The sequence below is a fragment of the Dryas octopetala genome, chromosome 5 (genome assembly GCF_963921425.1).
Source record: "Dryas octopetala chromosome 5, drDryOcto1.1, whole genome shotgun sequence".
Classification (NCBI taxonomy): domain Eukaryota; kingdom Viridiplantae; phylum Streptophyta; class Magnoliopsida; order Rosales; family Rosaceae; genus Dryas; species Dryas octopetala.
The window spans coordinates 5,266,693-5,289,596 of record NC_141370.1 but is presented as its reverse complement, the minus strand read 5'-3'; the positions used below and the strand labels follow the sequence as shown (position 1 = coordinate 5,289,596).

At 36.4% G+C, this 22,904-nt stretch overlaps 1 protein-coding gene across 3 annotated transcripts; it reads left to right on the top strand.

The window, feature by feature from the left end:
* The first annotated feature begins 1,385 nt into the window (after nucleotides 1-1,385).
* On the top strand, nucleotides 1,386-21,757 carry RUG1 (Regulator of chromosome condensation (RCC1) family protein). Of its 3 annotated transcripts, none has more exons than XM_086243252.1 (14): nucleotides 1,386-1,926; nucleotides 2,013-2,091; nucleotides 4,639-4,698; nucleotides 4,874-4,975; nucleotides 5,100-5,190; nucleotides 7,214-7,256; nucleotides 7,372-7,417; nucleotides 7,518-7,564; nucleotides 12,123-12,225; nucleotides 15,953-16,007; nucleotides 16,169-16,235; nucleotides 17,038-17,074; nucleotides 19,009-19,085; nucleotides 21,301-21,757. In XM_086243252.1, the coding sequence occupies exons 1-14, from the start codon at nucleotides 1,612-1,614 to the stop codon at nucleotides 21,418-21,420; spliced, it is 1,242 nt and encodes a 413-aa protein (XP_086099378.1). In that variant the 5' UTR covers nucleotides 1,386-1,611; the 3' UTR covers nucleotides 21,421-21,757. The 3 variants fall into 3 exon arrangements, with proteins under 3 accessions (XP_086099378.1, XP_086099377.1, XP_086099376.1); XM_086243251.1 differs by having other exon boundaries at nucleotides 1,389-1,926; nucleotides 4,642-4,698; nucleotides 19,006-19,085; XM_086243250.1 differs by having other exon boundaries at nucleotides 1,389-1,926; nucleotides 19,006-19,085.
* The last annotated feature ends 1,147 nt before the right edge of the window (nucleotides 21,758-22,904 follow it).

Sequence of the window (22,904 nt, the reverse complement as noted above, 5' to 3'; positions counted from 1 at the left end):
AGTTATTAAACCATGATCGTTCATTAATTCAACGATCTGAACCGTTCATTTTATAACCACGATCGTTCATTAATTCAACGATCTGAACCGTTCATTTTATATGTTGATAGTTAAAGATCATCCTTACAAAAAATCGGTCAAATAGCAATTCATCTACCCGTTCGAATGTTTGATTATCATTAGAAAAACCATGATCATTCATTAATTCGACCACCGTTACGTCACTTTTACATCTTCGATTGAGCTAATTTTTTGCAAGGATTCTCTTTGAGTGGGGAACTAAAGTTTGAACAGTTCGGATCGTTGAAAACACGATCGATATATGAGCTTCTACATATAAATATACTTGAAGAGTATAATTCTAATAACTTTCATATTGAAACCTTGTCGTTTCCATAATTATGAAGACCACAACGTGATTTCAACAATCTGACATGTTCATTTTCTATGCTCATAGTCAAAGATCATTCTTACAAAAAATCGGTTAAATCGAAATTCATCTACCCATTCGATTATCATTAGAAAAAGCAAAATCGCTCATTAATTTGACCACCGTTATGTCACTTTTACATCTTCGATTGAGATAATTTTTTGCACGATTTATCTTTGAGTGAGGAACTAAAATTTGAATGGTTCAGATCATTAAAAAAACAATTGCATCGCTTGTTTATAAAAATATGTAATAAAATATATAATAAAACATATTTATATTTATGTTTTATTATAGTTGTAATGTTGTATATAATTTTAAAAGTTTATTATTTATGGTATTACACTATTACTAACATAATAGTATTATATAATAAATTAATAAGCATATTAATAATTTATTGAAGTAAATAAATGAAATAATTATTAAATATGTTATGATTCACAAACTTGACAAATAAACTAGTCAACTCAGTTTGTTGAGAATTGAAGCTTGTCAAGTCATTGAGAGATGGTTTTACCCACTGCGAATGCAAGCAACTGAAGGTGGAGAGAAGCACTTATCTCTCCATTCGTACCTCGTTCCCTTCTTCAACCACCCCTATAGGAATAGGAGGAATGATAATAGGGTGAACCATAGCAATTAGTTCTCACTGCCATCCTTCCCTGTGAGGTCTCATGTTTAAATTACAACATAGCCAAAATCTTATATTTTTTTTTATTAAAGATATATGTGTCTAAACAGGCTTTGGGCCCATTTTGGGCCGCCAATTCGGGCCTAGCCCGATCCGGTCCTCCAAGCTCGCAAGTCAAAGCCCGATGGGCAGGCTTTAGGCTTGTTTATTAAAGCCCAAACCCAACCCGGCCTGGCCCAAAAATCCTATTGAACTCTTATAATTCAAGTCCGAGCTCGCCGAACTCAAAAAATTTTGCCGATCCCTAGGTGGAGGGCTTCTTCTTTTTTTGGCCACAAGGTGGAGCGCTTCATTGTAGAATAATTAGGTACAAATTCTAATCTATGGCTCTGAGCTTCCCCCCGTATGTTACTATCGCTCCCAGCTTCCCCATATATTATAAACCAAATGAGGCTTTAGAAGACAAATCGATGCCATCACAGGCATAGGAAAAAGAAGACGTATTCAACGTCCTCAATTTCCTTGTTTGATTTCTGAGTTTCGAAACATGTGGAGTAGGATGATGAGGATGAAACCGAGTTTGGGGTTGGGGAGAAGGTGGTTGAGCAGTGGGAGTGAGGCAGGGAAGAGGGTCGCGGCGGTTTGGGGGAATGGTGACTATGGGAGGCTGGGGCTTGGGAACTTGGACTCTCAGTGGAAGCCTGTCCCTTTGCTTTGCTCTTCCTTTCACGATCAAGGGCTTGTAGCCATTGCTTGCGGTGGTGCTCACACTCTCTTCTTAACAGACAGTGGCCGCGTTTATGCCACTGGTCTCAATGATTTTGGGCAGCTTGGGACATCACATGATGTGACTTATACTAGTGTATGTATGGCCAGGTCTTCATCTTTTCTTTACTACTCCTCTACTCTTTTTGACTACTGGTGTGGTTTTTGTTTGTCACATTGCAGAAGCCAGTGGAGGTATCTGGAATTCACAAGGAAGTTCTTCACATTTCAGCTGGTTATCATCACTCTTGTGCTATTACAGGTATTTTTTCATCCACAACTAACCATAAGTATTTTTGTAATTTGTATGCTATATGGCAAGAAAATGGGCAAGGCCCCCAAATCCCCTACACATAGAGATGGAAGCTATGCAGACTAACTACTTTCCTGAATATAGCAAGACACTTTTTTTATTATGTATCTTTACAGTGGGTTATAGCAACAAGAAAACCCAATTTATGATGATAAACCTTACCTGCATTTGTTTTTCTTAAAAAGAAAGAAACTTTTGTTAATCAAGCTCAGACTAGACAAGCAACAATGGACAATTCTATAGTACATTAAAAAGAAAAAAAAAGAAACAGATCATCAGCCTCAAACTCAAAAAACAAAGAAGAAATCTAACTTATAGTTGCCTTTTAAGTCTAATAGGATGGAGACAAATTCACATCCCTTAGCACACTAGAAACCAAGCCCCAAAGAGATGACGAAAAAGATATTCTATTCCACAACTCGTCCACATCCGCCCCTCTATAATCTTAAAAATTTCTTTTATTTCTCTCCACCAAGAGGACCCATATGAGGGCCAGCATCCTACAACTCCTTGCGGAGGTTGTTCAGGGAGGGTAGGTTAAGGTGGGACACTTCGGAATCTTGTGCTGCTTTCTGTCAGAGAGATTGAAGTTTGTTGAGGGGAGAAGAGGGGTATGGTGTTGGGGAGGTGTGCAGTAATGACTGTTTTGTGGGTAATCTGGTTGGAGTGAGAAATAGAAGGTTTTTTTATTATGTTAGTGGGGAAGAGGTGGATAATTTGTGGGAGAGAGTTTGTTTTTGGGCCTCATTATGGGCGTAAATCACTCCAGCATTCAGGGATTATTTCTCTTATACAATTTTATCTAATTGGGAGGCTGTTTTGTGTTAGGGCTTCATTATTGCTGTTGTACTAGGGTCTAGAGCTTATGTGTTTTCTAGGGCTGTGGTACTATACTGTTTTTATTTGTTTTTTTGGACTTTCACATCCTAGAGCTTGTTATCTGGGAACTTTTAAGAAGGTGGACATCTTTCCAACTGTATTGTACTATGTACTCTTGTATTTTCATTTAATAATATACTCCAAAGAACCTTGGCCCTTTCCCCTGCCACATCCTCTTTCCCTCTCACTTAGCGAAGAACATATTCTGTCAGGCAATACCCACAACAAACCGCTTCCTTGAACATTTTGGGCCATCTTTCATGCATTCAATTATAAGTTGTGATACTTGATGCTTGGTCAAAATGTTACACAATTTCAAAAACTAAAATGAGGACTTCTACTTATATTCATATATGGAAATGTTTTCTTGCCATTCAGACTGTGAATTTGGATTATTGATTAGGTTGACTCTTGACTTAATGTGTGGTTTAGATTCAGAGTCGAATAAGAGTACGTTATCCTTTATATATAAGGAGCTTCTAAAGAGGGTTCTCGCCTTTATAAATAAAAAAGGAACCACACATTGGGTCCAGCTTGCAATGTGGTCCATCAATCCAAAATGTTTATTTTTCGGTTTCCTTCCAAGGATCGGTCCTACAAAAATCAGCCAAATTGGAAACATTTAGTTATCTAATTTTGGTCAAATAAATAGACAATCATTGTATTTTTGATAAACACTAAAATGATCATGATGATAATTAAATGGCTAAGCGGTTTCTAATTTGGCTTTCTTTGAAAGGATGATTCCTAATGGGAGACTTAAAAATGGGCGGTTTTATTCATCAGACCACATTGTGAGTGTTCCCCAGTAATGCTTTCTTTTCTTAATAAGAGGGATCCCTCTTTAGAAGCATCAAAATATATATGTATATATACACACAAAGTTTAACTCTTGAATGAAATGTTGTCCAATTATTTGAACCATCCATTTTTTAAGAATCATATAATGCAAAAAGTCAGCAAAATCAGTAATTGTTTAGCCATTTAATTATCATCATGATGATTTCAGTGTTTATCGATTGTCTTTTTATTTTATCACAGCTAGATGACTTAATGATTTCTGATTTTGCTAAAATTTGCAAGGATGATCCTTGAGTAAGGACATAAAAAATTGATGGTTTAGATTATTGCATACATTACCTTGTGGTCCCAACAATCCCGTACCAACAATCCCATACCAACAATCCTTGGAGATTTTGCACTTATTCAATGATATTCTAGCTGTGAGATGATAAATTACGAAGTTGAGTTTGCTTTTATCTTTATTATATCTAGGGGGAGGGGTGGGGGAGAGGCAAGACCAATGGTTAACTGTTAATTAGGCTCAAGTTGGTACAAAGTGAAAATGATGGTGAACTTTGACGTGCATTTCTGAAATATTGAACCGGCTATTAGGTTGAACATACAGATTTCAGTGTAGAATGCACAGAACAAGTTGTGATACAGGGTTTTTCATTTAATGAATGTGACTTTAGCTTGATTTGTAACAATGTGGAATTGCTTTATCTCTCTCTCTCTCTCTCCCTCTCTCTTCTATTTTTTCCCTTCTCTTCCCTCTAATGCAAATGCTTTGTTTTTTCTTCATCAACCACATTCACATGTCAGTTTTCCTTGCAGCAGATGGAGAACTATACATGTGGGGGACGAACTCAAATGGGCAGCTTGGCCTTGGAAAAAGTAAAAACTCTACTTTGTATTGATTGTGTTGTAGGTCATCTTAGTTACTAAATTGTCAACTTCTATACTCTAGTTAATCACTTCATCAAATTTCTCAGTAATGGGTTTTAGCCTTTGGAAAAAATTTGACATTGGAACTTGTTTTCAGTAAATGCTATATTCTCTTCATATGCAGGGGCGCCAAAAGCAGTTCCTGTACCAACCAAAGTTGAATGCTTGGCTGGAATGACCATTAAGATGGTAGCTTTGGGATCAGAGCACTCAGTGGCTGTTACTGGTATATGGAAATTTTCAAAATGTTAAATCTTTTTCATATTGTGAATTTAGTTAATCACTTACAATAGTAAGATTTTGTTTTGTGTTTTTTTCCCCTTATTTATTGTTTATATATTCTTCACCAGATGAAGGTGAGTCCTTAAGTTGGGGAGGAGGGTCTGGAAGACTTGGTCATGGCCATGAATCAGGCATTTTAGGAATTTTCAAAAGTACCAGGTGGCATTTGATTTCTTTTATGCAAATGTTTAGCTGTATACATAGACATTATCTTCCCTATGCTTTGTTGGAACTGGTGAAGTTCCCTCAGTAAGACCCATAGCTACAACCCAAATTCGGTCTTAAGTCCTAACTCCACAAAGAGCATTGGAGTAAGTAAGTGATCAATAACCTCCTCTCCAAATTTACACATAATACACCATGATGATGGCAAAATACTCACACTAGGCCTCCTACATCGAATGTTATCACAAGTGTTACCCTCCTGTGAGCTAATATCTAAGCAAACATGTGTACCTTTCAAAATACCCTATCCATTTAAATCAAATGGGATCAATTGAAAAGTGACAGTACCTTAATCCTGATTGTGGGGAATCTTGTGTATCACTACTTTTTGAGTGTCATTATACTTTAGGTGGAGGTAGTATGGCAAAATTTTTGTGGACATGTTGACTAACTTTCGGGAAATTTGGTTAGGGAGAAATGCTAGAATTTTTTAAAATAAGAAGGAAGAGGAGGCACTTGCATTATGGGATAGTGTGTTTTTGGGCTTCTTTGTGGGCATTAGTTGCTGCATATCTGAGCGATATTTATTTTTCCTTCATGCTGATTGGGGAGCTGTAGTTGGGTGATTATTGTTGTTGGTTGTGATAGTTTTGTTGTAGTAGGAAGGTTTTTGAGATTGTAGGCTCTCTAGAGATTGTTTTCTTTGTTCTGTTGTTATTGTGGACCTCTTGTCCTCTGCTGGATGCTTCCTTTATACTCGTTTGACCTGTTTAATAAAGTCATTGTTTCCTCTTAAAAAACAAAAGTGTCATATATCTATACAATTAGGATCTAAGTTGAGGACTTAACTAGAGGACCACTTTGTTGGGGTCACCCCGCAATGCGGTCCCATGATCCGAACAATCCATTTTTTATGTTCCTCTTCAAGGATCGTCCCTGCAAAAAACAGCCAAATTATAAATCGTTTAGTCATTTGATTACCACTTTGATTGTTTCAGTATTTATGGGGAACATTGTATACCTCTATTTATTTGAGCACAAGTAGATAGCTAAAATGATTTCCGGTTTGACTGATTTTTTTTTTTGTAGGAATGATCCCTGAACAAAACCTTAAAGTGGACGGTACAGATCATGGGATCTCATTAAGTTTACCTTGAATTTTGTTTTTTAGCTTCTTTCTTCTACTTCTCTCTCCATTCTTCCTCTTTCTCTTGTTTCTCGTATTTATCTTTTTTTCTCTTTATTTTTCTTTTAGAGAACAATTTTATGTCTATTACTATCAGCACAATCTTTGTTCTGCTTCAATTTATATCAGACCACACTTGGTCCGACATCACTGTAGTTAATGAAGTACAACCACTGACACCTGGTCCTGCATCAATTTTTATCACAGCACTTGCATGGCCAGATATGGAACACAAAATGATGTGGACAGTTCAGCATGGCAATAACACATATACAAATGCAAATGTGATAAATCAAATGATATAATCCAAAATTTAAAATGACATGGATTATATCCTATCATGGCATCCAACATTTGCCTTAAGAATTTTGAAGATTATATAGAGGCGGATGTGGAAAAGTTGTGGGATATAGTGATTTTTTGGTCATCTTGCCTCTACTTCTAGTGTCTTTAGGGTGTGAATTTGTCAGCCATTTTGATAGTCTGGAAGGAAGCTATCAGTTGGACTTTTTTTTTTCTTGAGTTTCGAGGCTGATCTGTTTCAGTTTTGTGTTTTGGTTTGATATGCACTGTAGAAATAGTCTTCTTGTCCATTGCTTTATAGTTTGAGTTTGCGATTAATAGAAGTTTCTTTTGTTTTTTTTTTTTAAAGGAAAAAAACAGCCTTCAGTTTGCTTAAATTTATAGTAATTAAGAGTGTATTGGTTTTCCACAAAATATGTTTGAGTGGTGGCATCCACCATGGGCGCATCTCCCTTCTGGAACTATCAACTATCTAGCAATAATTTTGGGTTTGCATTTTCTTTTTATACCAATAAATGTCTTTTGCAGTGAATATACACCAAGGCTTATCAAGAAACTTGAGGGGACCAAGGTACAAGCACTAGCCAAACTTTCAAGTTTCTGATTCATATTTAGTATCCAAATATATTTGTTTTTATTATTATTAATATTTTTGCTCATTCAACTTCAATGTTATAAATGCATAGGTTAAAAAGGTCGCTGCTGGTTTGCTTCATTCAGCATGCATTGATGGTATTTTTTTTTTTTTTTTTTTGAACTATTCTGTGGTATAGATTCACTTGCTGAATCTAAAAGATCTTTGTTATATCATTTGCTTTTCCATATTTTGCAGAAAATGGATCCATGTTCATATTTGGTGAAAGAGCAGTAGATAAAGTGGTAAGTTGCAGATAGTGCTTTAAATGATATTGACTATCATAGACAGGGGTGGAGCCAGGATCTTCTTTTAGTGGGTAATGCGAGCATTGATATTAACATATTATAATTTTGGCCAAGATGAAAGTCTCTAATAAGTCAATTCTAATCTACTACAAAACCACAAGTAATAACGAATAAAATAAAACTTAGCAGACTTTTGAAAGATTCTTTGTAATTAAATTGTTTTAACTAAGCAATTAATGTACAATAGCAAATACTATAACGTCCTAGAAAAAGTAACTTTATTATCCAAGAAAAACCATTTATTATAATCAATCCACAAAAAGATATTAAAAAAACTATAACTTTCAAATTCCTGTTATGCATTTCTTAAAAAAAGTAGATTGACTAGAAGCATATATAATTTATTTCTTAATCAATGTCATAATTGAATGGACTAAGTTAAATTTAGAATGTATTTACTTGATTCCATTCTTTCTGAGGAAGTTAAACTTTTCTTCAAAGCACTTTTTGCTTCTGTATTTCTATCTTCTGTTGGAGTAAAAAGAAGCCCCACATAAGGACTACACATGTGACAAGTTTCATTGAAATCAAAATTTTTCAAACCTAGGATGCACAAACATAGTATGACACGGATACTGTGGCATGAAAAATCCTCAAAAACTAGGACACAAAATGACTGGGTCACAACACTGAATAAGAAATCCTTGCATCTTCTTGTAACATGTTTTTCAATTTCTACACAGACCAGAAGAAATGAGTCACAATAATCTTCCTAATTATGAAAGGAACCTTGCATGTTACTGTATGTATGTAAGCCAATTCTGTTTAATTTCATATTGATTCCTGATTTCTTTCCGGTGGATGTAAATAGTGTAGTGAATTAACACCCCCTGTGATCTTGTCCTTGATGTATTCTAGAGTTAAAACAGATATAGCAAACAACACACAATATGGCAGCAAAAGTAAACACAAAGAACACCAAGATTTGTTATCGAGGTTCGGCTAACTTTGCCTACGTCCCCGTGTGATCCTTAGAGAATCACAGCTGCACTATGTATAGAATAAGAGTACAAGAACTTATTGAAACCCTAGACTACCCAACTTGCAGCCGCTCTCTTCTCTCTTGCACAAATAGCTCTCTTGTGTTTTTCCCTCTTGAAAAACCCTTCCCTTGAAGTCACTCACCCTTGAGTTTCTAACCCGAGTCTCCCTTTGAGTTTCTTCCCTAGAAGTCTCTAGCTATATATTTTTTTTTTATGAGACTTGCAGCAGCCTATTTATAGAGCATAGACTTACCACTTACAATATGGATTCCTAATCCTAATAGAATTAGGTAATCTACCTATTAGCTAATTCTATTCCCTTGTACACAAGGAAAACCCTTTAGAACTCCTTCCCACACTAGGAAAGTCTTGTGCAAGTCCTATTTGTCTTCCAAAATCGTACCCCACTAGGAAAACAACAAACTACCCCACTGCCCAGTCTCCCTACTGCTCTTGGCCAGAACTGTAGCTTCCTCCAGAAATTTCCGACGAGACAAAACCACAACAATCTCCACCTTGGCGAGTCGGAACCAAAGCCATGAATGTTGTACCTTCGAGATATTCTCTAGTCTTGAAGTAACCTCGAACAAACCTCCAAAACCCCTTCACATTGGCAAAAAACCTATTGCCTCAATGCACCTTAAGTGAGAAGGTGCTCCACCTCAATCAACTAACTTTGAAGATTGAGCAAGCTCAACCCGAGCTTGTACCTTCGAATCTTAATTGCAGCCTCAAGATTCTCTTCGCCTTTTGTTCCATAAACCCATTCATAGCCAACGTTCTCCTTGGATTTAGGAACTAACTTCCAACTGAAGTTCCTTTGTAGAGACAACCTAGCACACCTCCGACGTTCCCATTCCTTACTCTCACAAGCCCCCTTGAATGTAGCCGGATTTCCCTTACTAACACCATAGTAACCTCTGTCCTTTTCCCACCAAAACTTATGAGTTAGCTTGATGGTACTTTTGGGCTTGGACTGCCTTGTGCTCTTTTTCTCCACCTGTTCTTGAACCTTTGTTGATTGTTGTTGCTGCCCAAACTCTTCAACCCTTGTGTTATGCTCCACCAGCTCAGAGTTGGCCTTCTCTTGAACTGGATTTACCTTCATAACCACCTTGATTGCCTTTATGGTTGCATCTTCCTTAACAACAATCAAACCTTCCTCATCTTTATTGACTTCCCTTGCTGCATCCTTGAAGTCAATCTTTGATGAATAACTAACCAAGCAACAATCATGATTTGTTGCTTCTTCTTCCTTAGCCGTAGCACTTATTTGATGAGACTCTTCCTTTGTGAGATGATGCCCTTGCTCTCCCTTGTTACAATGCTCCATGAGCTCAACATCCAAGCTCTCTTTGGTAGACGCAGCTGCTCCACCTATCACTATAACCCCGGAAAGCTTGTAGAGATTATTAGATTGCACAACTCCCTTCAGGATCACACTTAATCCTTTTGAGACTTGGAGCTTCCCTGCTCTAGACTTGAATGCATACCCATTCTTCTCTAGAGTTCCAAGAGAGATAAGATTTCTTTTCAATGTAGGAATATATCGCACATTCCCAAGCAACCTAACAATTCCATCTTGCATCTTCACCTTGACTGTACCGACGCCATGAATCTTGCACACAGAGTTATCCCCCAACAAAACTTTGCCCTTACTAGATTCCTCATATGTATGAAACCACTCCTTGTTTGCACACATATGAAAACTACATCCGGAGTCCAAATACCAAGCATGTGGAGTAGAATTACCTGAAGATACCACCAAAAGCTCCCCATCGTCGACCACGACGTTACTTGAGTTTTCATCCTTTTTCTTCTTCTTCTCCAGCCATATCTGGCAATCCCTTTTCCAGTGGTCTAGTGAACCACACTCGAAGCAACCACCTTCTTCATCGGAATCATTGGACTTCCCCTTTTTGCTAGATCTGCCCCTCCTTTCCTTCCCTCGACTCTTCTCCTTGCCCTTAGCGTAAAGGCCTTGTGATGACTGAGTGCCTTCAGTTAAATCATCTAACTTTGCATATGACTGGAGCGCTTGCACCACGTCATCAAGCTTTGGAGTCTCCTTTCCAAACATCAAAGTTGTTCGGAAGTGCTTGAAAGAAGATGGCAGGGATCTCAGCAAGATGATAGCCTTATCATCATCCTTGTAAACTTCTTCGACCTTGTCGAGATTAGCTATGCAATGCTGAAATTTGCATACATGATCCGCTACATCTCCACCTTCTTCTAGTCGAAGCCCGAAGAGTTCATCCTTCAAGAAGAGTTTATTGGACACCGTCTTGCCCATATAAACACTCTCTAACTTGTCCCATGCTTCTTTTGCTGTCATCGCCTCTGTGATGTGAGACCTCACGGATCTTGTGAGGTGGATCTCTATTGAACTCTTGGCCTTCTTGAGAACCTTGTTCCATGTTCCTTCTGACGTGGTTGTCGGCTTCTCACCAAGAAGTGCATCATCCAGATCCTGCTGCACCAGCACGTTCTTCATCATCCGTTGCCAATCTGTAAAATCATCCTTGCCATCATATGGCTTCAAAGCAGGCCTTAAATCCCCTAAGTCCATGCTTCGACCTCCTCTAGACATCGCGGACACCTATTACCAACCTGGCTCTGATACCAATTGTAGTGAATTAACACCCCCTGTGATCTTGTCCTTGATGTATTCTAGAGTTAAAACAGATATAGCAAACAACACACAATATGGCAGCAAAAGTAAACACAAAGAACACCAAGATTTGTTATCGAGGTTCGGCTAACTTTGCCTACGTCCCCGTGTGATCCTTAGAGAATCACAGCTGCACTATGTATAGAATAAGAGTACAAGAACTTATTGAAACCCTAGACTACCCAACTTGCAGCCGCTCTCTTCTCTCTTGCACAAATAGCTCTCTTGTGTTTTTCCCTCTTGAAAAACCCTTCCCTTGAAGTCACTCACCCTTGAGTTTCTAACCCGAGTCTCCCTTTGAGTTTCTTCCCTAGAAGTCTCTAGCTATATATATTTTTTTTTATGAGACTTGCAGCAGCCTATTTATAGAGCATAGACTTACCACTTACAATATGGATTCCTAATCCTAATAGAATTAGGTAATCTACCTATTAGCTAATTCTATTCCCTTGTACACAAGGAAAACCCTTTAGAACTCCTTCCCACACTAGGAAAGTCTTGTGCAAGTCCTATTTGTCTTCCAAAATCGTACCCCACTAGGAAAACAACAAACTACCCCACTGCCCAGTCTCCCTACTGCTCTTGGCCAGAACTGTAGCTTCCTCCAGAAATTTCCGACGAGACAAAACCACAACAAATAGAAATAAATTTATTTATTCTTTAATTTTATGATAATTCCCATTAAACTCCCCATGTCTTTTGAAATCTTAGTGGAGGTATTGCCCCCATTCAGTGGATCTGTGCCTAATCATAGATATGGATGTGGATCTCATTAAATATTTCTTTAAAATCTATTATCTATATACCAAACTTATTCATAATTCTGTTTAATGGAAAATAGGGGGTTGGAAAGGGGAACACTGCAACAACACCGTCCATGATTAGCAAACTACCATGCTCGGAAGAAGTCGCATGTGGTGGCTATCACACATGTGTCCTAACAAGTAAGTTAATTATCTTATCATCTTCTTAAATGAAGTCAATCAACATCATGTCATCGTCATCATCATCGTTGTCATCTTCATCATCATTCTTTAGTCATCTGCTTACATGAATGAAACAAGTTTTGATTGAGAGCATAATTTATAAATGCTCCAAAAAGTAATAACATGGGCAATGAGATTGATTTAGAGTTACCGGGATCGGATGTCCCCCGTCCGAGCCCTGATTGGTGCATTCACGACCCATAATGGGGAAATGGGTGATCTGATCTCCTTAAGACATAGACAATACGTCAGATTTAGTTTACAGCTCCTTCATATAAACTTCAGATTTAGCTCCTTTCTCCTTCAGATACAGACGATACTTATGGTTTTTCAAGAAAACTAATATAAAAAATTAAAGAGGCAATTCAGATTTTTGAAGAAAAGCAAAACGAAGAAAAGAGAAGAAAAAAAATGAAAAACAAACAGGCTATTCAGATTTCTGAAGAAAAGCAAAACGAAGAAAATATAAAGGGTATAGAGGAGGTAAGAACTATAGAGAAGAAAAACACTCTACCATAGTAGATGAAGACTGCAAAAGAGATCATCTTGTCTGAACTTTGAGAAGAAAGAAGATTTTTGAACCTAGGAGAAAGATTTGTTAAAGAAAGGAGTTGAAGTGTTTGAATCGTGTTGAGAAATCTGAAGTAGATAAGCTTGAAGGAGTAATGATGTTTGTACAATTTTATCTGACCATGAGGTGGTAGCTGATGTGTACATGCCACCTCAATTAATTAGTGCAGTCAGATCCTGAGTCCTGATCGTGTGCTTGAAGGAGTGATGGAAGTTATATAAGAGTGCATAAATTGATGAATAGAAACCGATGATTCATGGGTTATAAGATTAAGTCTTACTTTATAAAGGCGGTCCATTAAAGAGACCCTTTAATGCCATGAAGAGTAGCCATGCTAGATTTTTTTGTTTCTTTTCCCTCTTTGTATTATACTTAGAAGAGGATTCACAAGATTGAAATTGTTAGTATGTGTATTCAACTTGATGTATATTGTTGGGTTGTCTCCTATTAACTTAAGCTTTTGGAATCAGTAGTAACCTAACATGGTATTAGAGGTTTGGCCGTCTCTCTAGTCTTGTTTTTGAATCTTGGTAATTCCGATTATGTAATTTAATCGATCTGCATGTGCAAATTTTGTTTGTTTAGGTTATTGACAATGTGTGGGCCTACTTACAATGGGGAATGTTAGTTTGTGTTGCTTGATATCTCTTGCTAGGTTTTGTTTACTACTATCTAAAGCTTTTAGGATCTAGGTTTTGTATACTAAATAACCCTTTTTGATGTGGTTCCTACTTGTTTAACCCTATTTGTGAAATCTTTACTTTTCTAACCCTTTTTTGACTTGAAATGTCTATAATGCCCCTACTATAAAAACTCCTATCAAAGACAAAAAATTTGTCATTTGCCTCTCCATCTCCATCCCACCCTAACTCTCTCTCTCTCTCTCATCAAGTCAAAAACCCTACAGATCTCTCTTTCTGTTATTGTTGTATTTTTTTTTTTTTTTTTTCTGTTCCATTCCGTTCAAAAACCAAAGATGAGCTAAAGGAAATAGTTTTGTGGTGAAGACTGAGAAGAAGCTTCAGATCTGGAAGGGGTAATCCTCTAATGTCTTAATCGACGCCGACTGGAACGCGCTCCTCGGAGACTTGGGGCTTGCGCTTAGGGGACACGTGGAGGACGTTCGTGTTAAGTGTACGCCACCGGCGTGTTGTGTTTTTGTCTCGTCGGAAATTTCTGGAGGAAGCTACAGGTCTGGCCAAGAGCAGTAGGGAGACACAAGAGCAGTAGGGAGACTGGGCAGTGGGGTAGTTTGGTGTTTTCCTAGTGGGGTACGATTTTGGAAGACAAATAGGACTTGCACAAGACTTTCCTAGTGTGGGAAGGAGTTCTAAAGGGTTTTCCTTGTGTACAAGGGAATAGAATTAGCTAATAGGTAGATTACCTAATTCTATTAGGATTAGGAATCCATATTGTAAGTGGTAAGTCTATGCTCTATAAATAGGCTGCTGCAAGTCTCATAAAAATAAGTATAGCTAGAGACTTCTAGGGAAGAAACTCAAAGGGAGACTCGGGTTAGAGACTCAAGGGTGAGTGACTTCAAGGGAAGGGTTTTTCAAGAGGGAAAAACACAAGAGAGCTATTTGTGCAAGAGAGAAGAGAGCGGCTGCGAGTTGGGTAGTCTAGGGTTTCAATAAGTTCTTGTACTCTTATTCTATACATAGTGCAGCTGTGATTCTCTAAGGATCACACGGGGACGTAGGCAAAGTTTGCCGAACCTCGAGAACAAATCTTGGTGTTCCTCGTGTGTCTTATTTTGCTGGTATTATCTGTGTGTTTGCTATATCTGTTTTAACTCTAGAATACATCAAGGACAAGATCACAGGGGGTGTTAATTCACTACACGGCGGGGGAGAAGTTTCTGTGAAGATGCAGAAGATGAAGAAAGTGATGATGGTCATGATGCTGAGAGCTATTCAAGCTCGGATCTTTTTGAGCTTGATCACCTTGTTAGGATTGGAAGGTACAGGGAAGAACTTCCAGTATATGAAACTACTAATTTCAGAACCAATCAAGCTATTGCCCAAGGCTTGATCTTGTAATTCTTTTTGTTTTCAGTAAAAGAAAAAAATATGCCGATGGCTCTCTCTGGGTTGCTTTAGTTTTTCCCATTTGTTTGGTAATGTTAAACCCAGTGCATACATTGTGGATTTGATTTTCTTTAGTATTCTACAAGTGGTCCTTGGACTGCACGCTTATTGGGGGCAGATTTGTGTTCTATCTTGTTGATTTGAGTTTTTTCTCCTTATTTGTTTTAATCTGTTCCTATGCATGAATATTTGATGGCAATCCAAACAAAAGAAATATATATGTTTAGATGGTTTTGGTCATCTGATCTGATCTCTATGGATTTTGAAGGATGGAGGTTGATTTTGCTTGCTGAGTTTATAAATTTGGGTTTAGGGATTTTACAGATCTGGGTTAAAAGATGAACAAGATGAACTGGTGCTGCAGCTACTTCACATGGTGCTGCAGCCATTCCTGAGGGATATTTTTGTCCGAAAATGGCCAAAGAGTCATGAAATGTAAGAGTTTTCCCGCAAAGGTCAATAAAGTAAGTCCCTTCATTAAAAGGGGTTAAAATATAAAATTGCCCTAATAGAAACTAGCAAGCCAAACTCAACCAGCATCTATCAGTTTTCCTTTTGTCCTTTACATTGCAGCCTATTTATCTTCCAACTAATAATATTTTCCACCAATTTTCCTTGATTAAGTCAAGTTTTAATACGAACCATATTGCAAGTTTGACAACTTCCCTCTAATCCGATTATTCTCAATGTTCGTGGGTCCATGAAAGAGTATGTTCTGTTAATTGCTTTTTAGTGAACTGCATATCTGCCTAAATAAATGGAAGCTGACTCTAATTCAAGAAAATGAAGGGATAACATTGGTACGAGTAAAAATGGAAACCTGTAGGATGTATTCTCATGTTTAAGAAAAGATGCATAATGATTTTGTCATTCTTATTATGAATGATCCTACAGCTTGTTGTGCATTTTCATGTGTTCCATTCCACCGCAGTCTCTCTTTTTCACTCCAATCACCAATTTGCAATTTACTTGTAAGCATTTTATCCTATTTGACCTTTTTTTTTTTTTTTCTTGTTTCACATAGGTGGTGGAGAACTATACAGTTGGGGTTCAAATGAAAATGGTTGCCTTGGTATTGGGTATATTCCACCTGAAGTTTTTTTTTTGATTGTGGCTTGAAACATTTGTTTAGTTTTTAAATTGCTGCATAAAACATTTGTTTTGGTTTGCTAGTAGTTACAGTTTCAGAATGCAGAATTTTGATATTATCGTTGGTTTATTTGTATGTTTTGGTGTTCAGTACTACAGATGTTTTTCATCAGCCTGAAAGAGTTCAAGGTCCTTTCTTGGAATCCTCTGTAATCAAGGTTTATACCACACTTTATTCAGACTTAATGCTTTTTGGGTTTCTTGCATGATTTTTCTTCAAAACAACATAGAGCATGTTCTATTTCCTGATGCTCCTTTGCTATTATCTTAATTAATCTTTTGAGTTAGGAGCTTGAGATATGAACGAAAGGAAAATTTGTCAGAGTAACTAGAAATACCCAAAAACTGACTAGTTAAGTCTGGGTCCCATTTATGGCTACGGGAAAAAAAAAACCCACAAATGTTTACACATTTACCCCTAGATGATTCCCCATCTAAAGGTTGAGATACATATTTACTACACCGGGGGTTGTTGTAAAAGATGGTCCATTTGGGTACAAAAATCTCGTTGACATAACTTTGGATTCTCTCTCCTATGGTCCATCTGAAGGTGGGGGTGCAGTCACCGTTGAAAGTGCAGGTACTTACTGCTGGAAGATGGTGAAGAAATTAGAGTTTAGAGAAGGAGAGGGTAATCTGACAGAGAGAAAGTTAAATAAGGGAAATAGAGAGACACAGAGAGAGAGAGAGAGAGAGAGAGAGAGAGAGACAGAGAGGCTGAAAAAATGGACACCATTAATGTGTATTTGTTTCCAAGAAAGTAATAAAATGAATTTCTTTTTTATTAAATGTCAATTGCATCTCAACTGTTAAATGGTAAATCATCTAAGGGAACAATGTGGGTAAAATTTGTGTTTTTTTGTTTGTAGCCTTTGAATGAGATCCGCCACGTCTAATATTCAAATGCTTAATTTACTTTATAATTTACATGTAATAGCTTGAACAAATGCCAATATACAGGTATCTTGTGGTTGGAAGCATACCGCAGCAATTTCTGGTAAGAACTATTTTTATAGTCAAAATTAAATTGCACCATGTAGGTTCATGTTTGGCTCATAGTAAAATTATTAGCATGCATTCTGTCATTGAATTTGCAAATGAGTGCACCATCTAGGTGCAACAATTTTCAACATGACATAAAGCCAATAGAAAATTAGAGGGTTGGGTTGAAAATGACACGAGTTCAAAAATGGCATGACCTGCTACCACAAATAATAAACAAGTCTAGTTAGTGTCAAACATGAATAACCCGATTGTCATGAGAAATCTGCTTAACTGATATTGTATAAACAAAATGTCTTATTTTTATTTACTTCTCTTATTCGTTGATCTAGTATTGTATGAATTCTTATAGAATTGGAGGGGTTTTCGCTTTTCTTTTCTTTTAGTGTTTTCTAGTTGCTTGTCGAGTGGATTTTTATTTTGTATGGTATATGAGTGATAGTTTTGGTATAGAAATAATAAGTCCTACTCTTGAGTTTCTGATTCACGAGGTATGCATGTTGATCCGAACATAATGCAATTAACAAACATGTCAGATTAATGTCAGAATTAATTAAACAAGTATGGTTAGAGTTGATTACTACTCAACATGAACATGACACTACACAAATCAAATTCAACAAAAGACAAGTTTGGTTAGATCTAATGTAATTCCTATGCCCATTTCAGAGGGATGGGAATGATTCATTCCCATTACAGCTTTTGGAATTGCTGGGAATGGTAACCATGAAAAAACTTTTATTCTCATTCCAATGTTTGGTTTGTCTATATAGGAATCAAAATTTGTTTAGTTTTCCAGTAGTACCTTTATTTATTATGTATTTTAAGTTGTTAGTGCTTAGAACTTTTTTTGGGAAGAAACAAAATTTTATTGCTCAACACAAAGCAGTTGACAGGAAATCCACTTCAATGAAACAAAGAAACAACATGAACCAGACAGAAAAAGCAAGAAAAAAAGATACAATTGCCCCAGCAAGAAAACCTAGAGCTGAGACCTAGGAAGAATATCCCACTGCTACCTTCCAGTTAATCAGAATTTCAGAAATGGATAAGTTTCTGAATTCCGAAGAAACCGATGCCAAAAGAGCAGACCAATATAAAATTGTCCCATTATTCCTCCAGCCGATCCCCGATCTTGTCTTCAAAATTTCTCTTGTTCCTCCAGTCTCTGATTTTAGAACAAATGGTATTTTCAATTTATTATGGAGATAATTTGGTCATGAAAAATTGCAATAAATACATTTCCAAGGGATGGGAATAGCAAAACCCAAGGGGGCCCAAGGGTTTCAGATTACTCCTTCCATGAGTATCCCATACCCATGCAAAAGGTAACACATTCTCAAGACTGTACTTACCAAACATGAGAATGAAATCTCATACTCATTCCCAAGTCTTCATTCCCCGAACCAAACGGTCCTTAATAGTAATAAAGAAATCCCCCTCAACCCTTCATAACATGAAACCAAACATTAGAATAAAATATCAACTCCCAAATTGACATAAATGAAGTCTAATAAAATGTCCCCATATAATCTGCATCAGAGTAGCAGTTGATCTTGCTCCTAGCATCCCAATTTTACTCAATAATCTAACACATATGTAGCTCTGGGATATGCAAGGACCTCTGTGGAACCGTGCTACTTTTATTCCCAATAGTTATCTCAACAACACCTCAATCATATTGTGCTTGTATGTCACTTCCTCGTTCTTTCTTTTTTCCTAGCTTTTTACGAGTGCATTAATCAATGTTTGTGCGCACTTTTTAATATGCATTAATTTCATGGTACGTGCTTGATGTTTAAATTGTGATGTGCTTTTATCATGATTTGATGCAGTACTCTCTCTCTCTCTCTCTCTCTCTCTCTCTCTCTCTCTCCTTTTTATGGAAACTGGACTCAAATTATGTAAATTTGTGTTTGATTTCAGAAGGCAGTATTTTCACATGGGGTTGGGGAGGTTCACACGGAACATTTTCTGAAGAAGGACATTCTTCTGGAGGACAACTGGTTTGCTTCCAGCTCTCCTACATAATTTTCAACTGCATTATTATAGTAGTTATTCTGTACGACTGTACCACATGAAACTTTGAGTGAAACAATAGTCATGAAATGCAAAAAGTTGCGTTGGATGCTACATTTTGTAGGTATGGACAGGAGTGTTGCACATAGACAAATAGCAAAAATCTAGGATTAATTGTCTTGGTGAATGTATAATTAAATCTTAGAACACCTTTTAATTCTAATATCAAAATATTTTTCCAAAAAATTACAAACACTATCTTCTAAAATTTTATTTTTCATTAAATTTATTGCTATTTATTTGATATTTCTTATATTTTTCTCTATTTTAAGTAAGGACATATTTTAAAATTGGTGTTTTTAAAAAATAAATAAATTATTGAACCTATTACAAATATTTTGAAATTCAGGTAGACATGTGAAAGCAACAAAACTAGGTTTAAAATTATTATTTTTACGGAAGTTAATTTCCATTAATTTTAGTTTTGTATACTATAATATTTATTTTTCAATAAGTTAGAACTATATGCACTCAATTTAAAAGAAAAATTAAGAGAAGAAAATAAAAATTAGACAATGTGTTGGGTTGCTCAAACTTAAAGCTAACTCTTTCGTTCTAATAAAACACATTTTTATATGGTAAATATAATTTTGTTTTGATGAGAAACATGATTTCATTAGATGAAAATAAAGAAGAACAAAGTACAATACCTAAAACCTAATTTTCGTGTTTTGCTGCTGTCTTATTCTTGAAATCAGCTTCCATTTCAAGCAAAAACAAAATGGAACAAGATCCTGCAAGCATTTCTAATCCCATACCTAGTGTATATCCAACATTTCTAAATCCTGAAGCCCACCACACAAACAATTGTAGGCTAATTTCTGACTGTGCCCAACATCAATGGGACAAATACAGGATGGTTAAATTGGAAATAACATTTAAGCCAGGTTATATGTAACCTCTTATTCTCACAAACTTAAAATTGCGGACACACCCAGCCACTAGCCAGCAGTTGTGGCATTTGACAATAGGACTCATTGGATAGAAGTTGCTTTTGGCTGCAGTGCAGATCTTTTTGATGATTCCTTTCACTGGGAATTAGGTGATATGTCTTGTTCCTAGGATCTTTTGCATGCTATTTCACATTTTTTGTTGCTGCCCTTTTGAGTCCATTTACTGCATTACATAAGATTTCATCTAATTGCATTGAGAAAACCAGTGAAAAAACAAGACTTGTATAAGACACTGATTAGTTTTATAAGATGTTTTTTCTGGTAAATTAGTTTCGCAAGATGTTCAGTTTTCTCTGCTTTCTTGTGGTTCTTTAATTATTCATATGTGGTACATATAACTTATGTTTGTCATTTTATATCTTGTCATCATTGATCAGTGGTAGCTATCTATGTTTCTTAAGGTCCAGTATTTCCTATTTGACATGCCAACTTATTCTTGTTTTTTGAGAAAAAGAAAAAAAAAAAAAACATTCCTTGTTTCTGGTCACTAAAAGTTTGTGATTGGAGGTGTAAAATATTAAATAAATAGAAAAGAGAAAAAAGGGTGGGTCACGCTTTGAAATTTTGTTAGGACATTGCTTTTCCATGTGTTTTAAGATTTCACTTTCAGTGTTCATTATTATTTCTATTAGATGGTGTTGGTAAGACAGTGCTTGTTTTTTTTCCAAATTCTAAGACCTCAGACATGTGAAGATGTGGAGGACTACTAGTATAAATTTTGGAAGAATTGTGACAAGTTCTAGGTTTCAGTCAACATTATGTTTGTTAAAATTGTTGCTTCTTTTTCTTGCTTAGGTTTTCTTCCTCTGACAGTTTGTAGCTCAAAATAACGGAATTATAACGTTATCGGTTTACCAAGTACATGAGTGAAAATTGGAACAATAATAAATATTCATGCATGTTTGCTATTTCAACTTTCTGCTTCTCCTTGAACATAAATTAATAAACTATATTTCTTTTCCACATCTGGGTTGAGGAAGGTTCTAGAATGCAGTCATTAGGCAAGTTTCCATATTTAACACCTTTTTGGCTTGCTGTGATCTGCGACCCCATTTAATTTGGTTTTGCATTTGTTACCCATTATTTCTTTTCACTGTAGGACCAATGCAGTCTCTCTTTGATTAGATATTTCTTTTCGTTTTGGTTATATGACGTTTCTTCTGTAAACGGATTTCCTTTCATTTTATAGGGTCATGGAACTGATGTTGACTACATAAATCCCACAAAGGTTACTTTTGGGAAGAATGTGAAAGCATTAGAGATATCATGTGGATTCAATCACACTGGTGCCATACTTGAATACGCATAAGCTTCAGCATAAAGACTGACGAGTACTGGTTCAGACAGTCATCTCTTTGGCCTACTTTATCCATTCATTCATTCAATGTACATTATTTAATATGTCTCAGTCACCAAAGCAGCAACCACACATGTTTATATTACACACGAATATAGATAGAAGTTACACACTTCCTTGTGTAACTTTTAAGATGCAAACATATACGTATGTATATACCATAAAAGGTCCAACCATACAAATGATGTGATTCATTAGTTACAATGATGAAATATAATAAACAAATATTTACACTGCTTGGAAGAGCAATTATTTTTATTGTAATTCAATTGGAAGAATACTTGTAATATATGTATACATGCCTTAGCAATGTATGTACTCTTGACAATGCTATAAAGAGCCGTCTGTAGGGCCATATGACAAAATAGAAAGAGGTTAAGCAAAGTCTAAGAGGTCAGATAGACCCAAGTGGCCAAGTCCCTTAGTTAAAATAAACTATGAAAAAAGTTGGTCTATTGACTATTGAAACCTTTAAAACAAATATAAAAATTCTAATTAATTAAGCAAGTCTTAAAAATAATTTAATTAAAGTCTAGAAAGGACTAAGGAATTACCTAAGGCCTTTGGGGATTAAAGCCTACATTTTGCAGAATCTAATTCTCAAAACTTCATAGAATTGTAGAGTTCACCACTCAAGATATGAAAGAAAAAAGTTGGTTTAAAAAGAAAAGCTCTCTAAACTTAGAGAGAAGAAAAAAAAAATTGAAAATGGGCGAGTTTAAATGGAGAAGTGGATGTGTATATATTGGTGTAGCGAGTTGGGTCAACCCAACAGGACGCGCGGACCCTTCAAATGCTGTCATTCTGGCCAAGGGTCTTCTCGCGACAACATTTTTTGCCTAAAGTCACCAATTTTTTAGTTAGCTATTGAGGCAGCAGCCACTAGTGGTTTGCATTGGCAATTGCCACCGTGCAGTTACTATTATTATGTTAGTTGTACAGGATGGGGTGGGAAGTAAGCTAAGGAAACCTTTTTATGTGAATGGTGGAAGTAGCAGACGACCAAATCTGTCCTGCATATGTGACAGATTGGGCATCCACTAATGCTGCAGATGGTTTCTTAACTGTACTCACCATTAGATATGTGGTTGGTGTGTATTAGTTGATCAGCTATGATATCATTAAAAAAATCATTTCCATGAAATGAAGGACTGTCTTGATAAAAGTGGGTTAGCTAGCTCACTAATTCCAACGGTGACTACCAAATGGCGTTCAAAATGCCTTAATTGATTAATTTTTCTAATATTTGGAATTGATTCTCAAAATCTAAATTAAATGCTAGTAATTAATAAAAACTGATGAAACAAGGAGCAAAGTCATAGTTGAGGCAAAAGCCACTTGTATATCACCATGTGACCCTCCTAAATAGAGAACTCCCATATTGCCAAGAGAAAAAAATAAATAAATTCAATGTGCACTAAAACTATCACCAACTC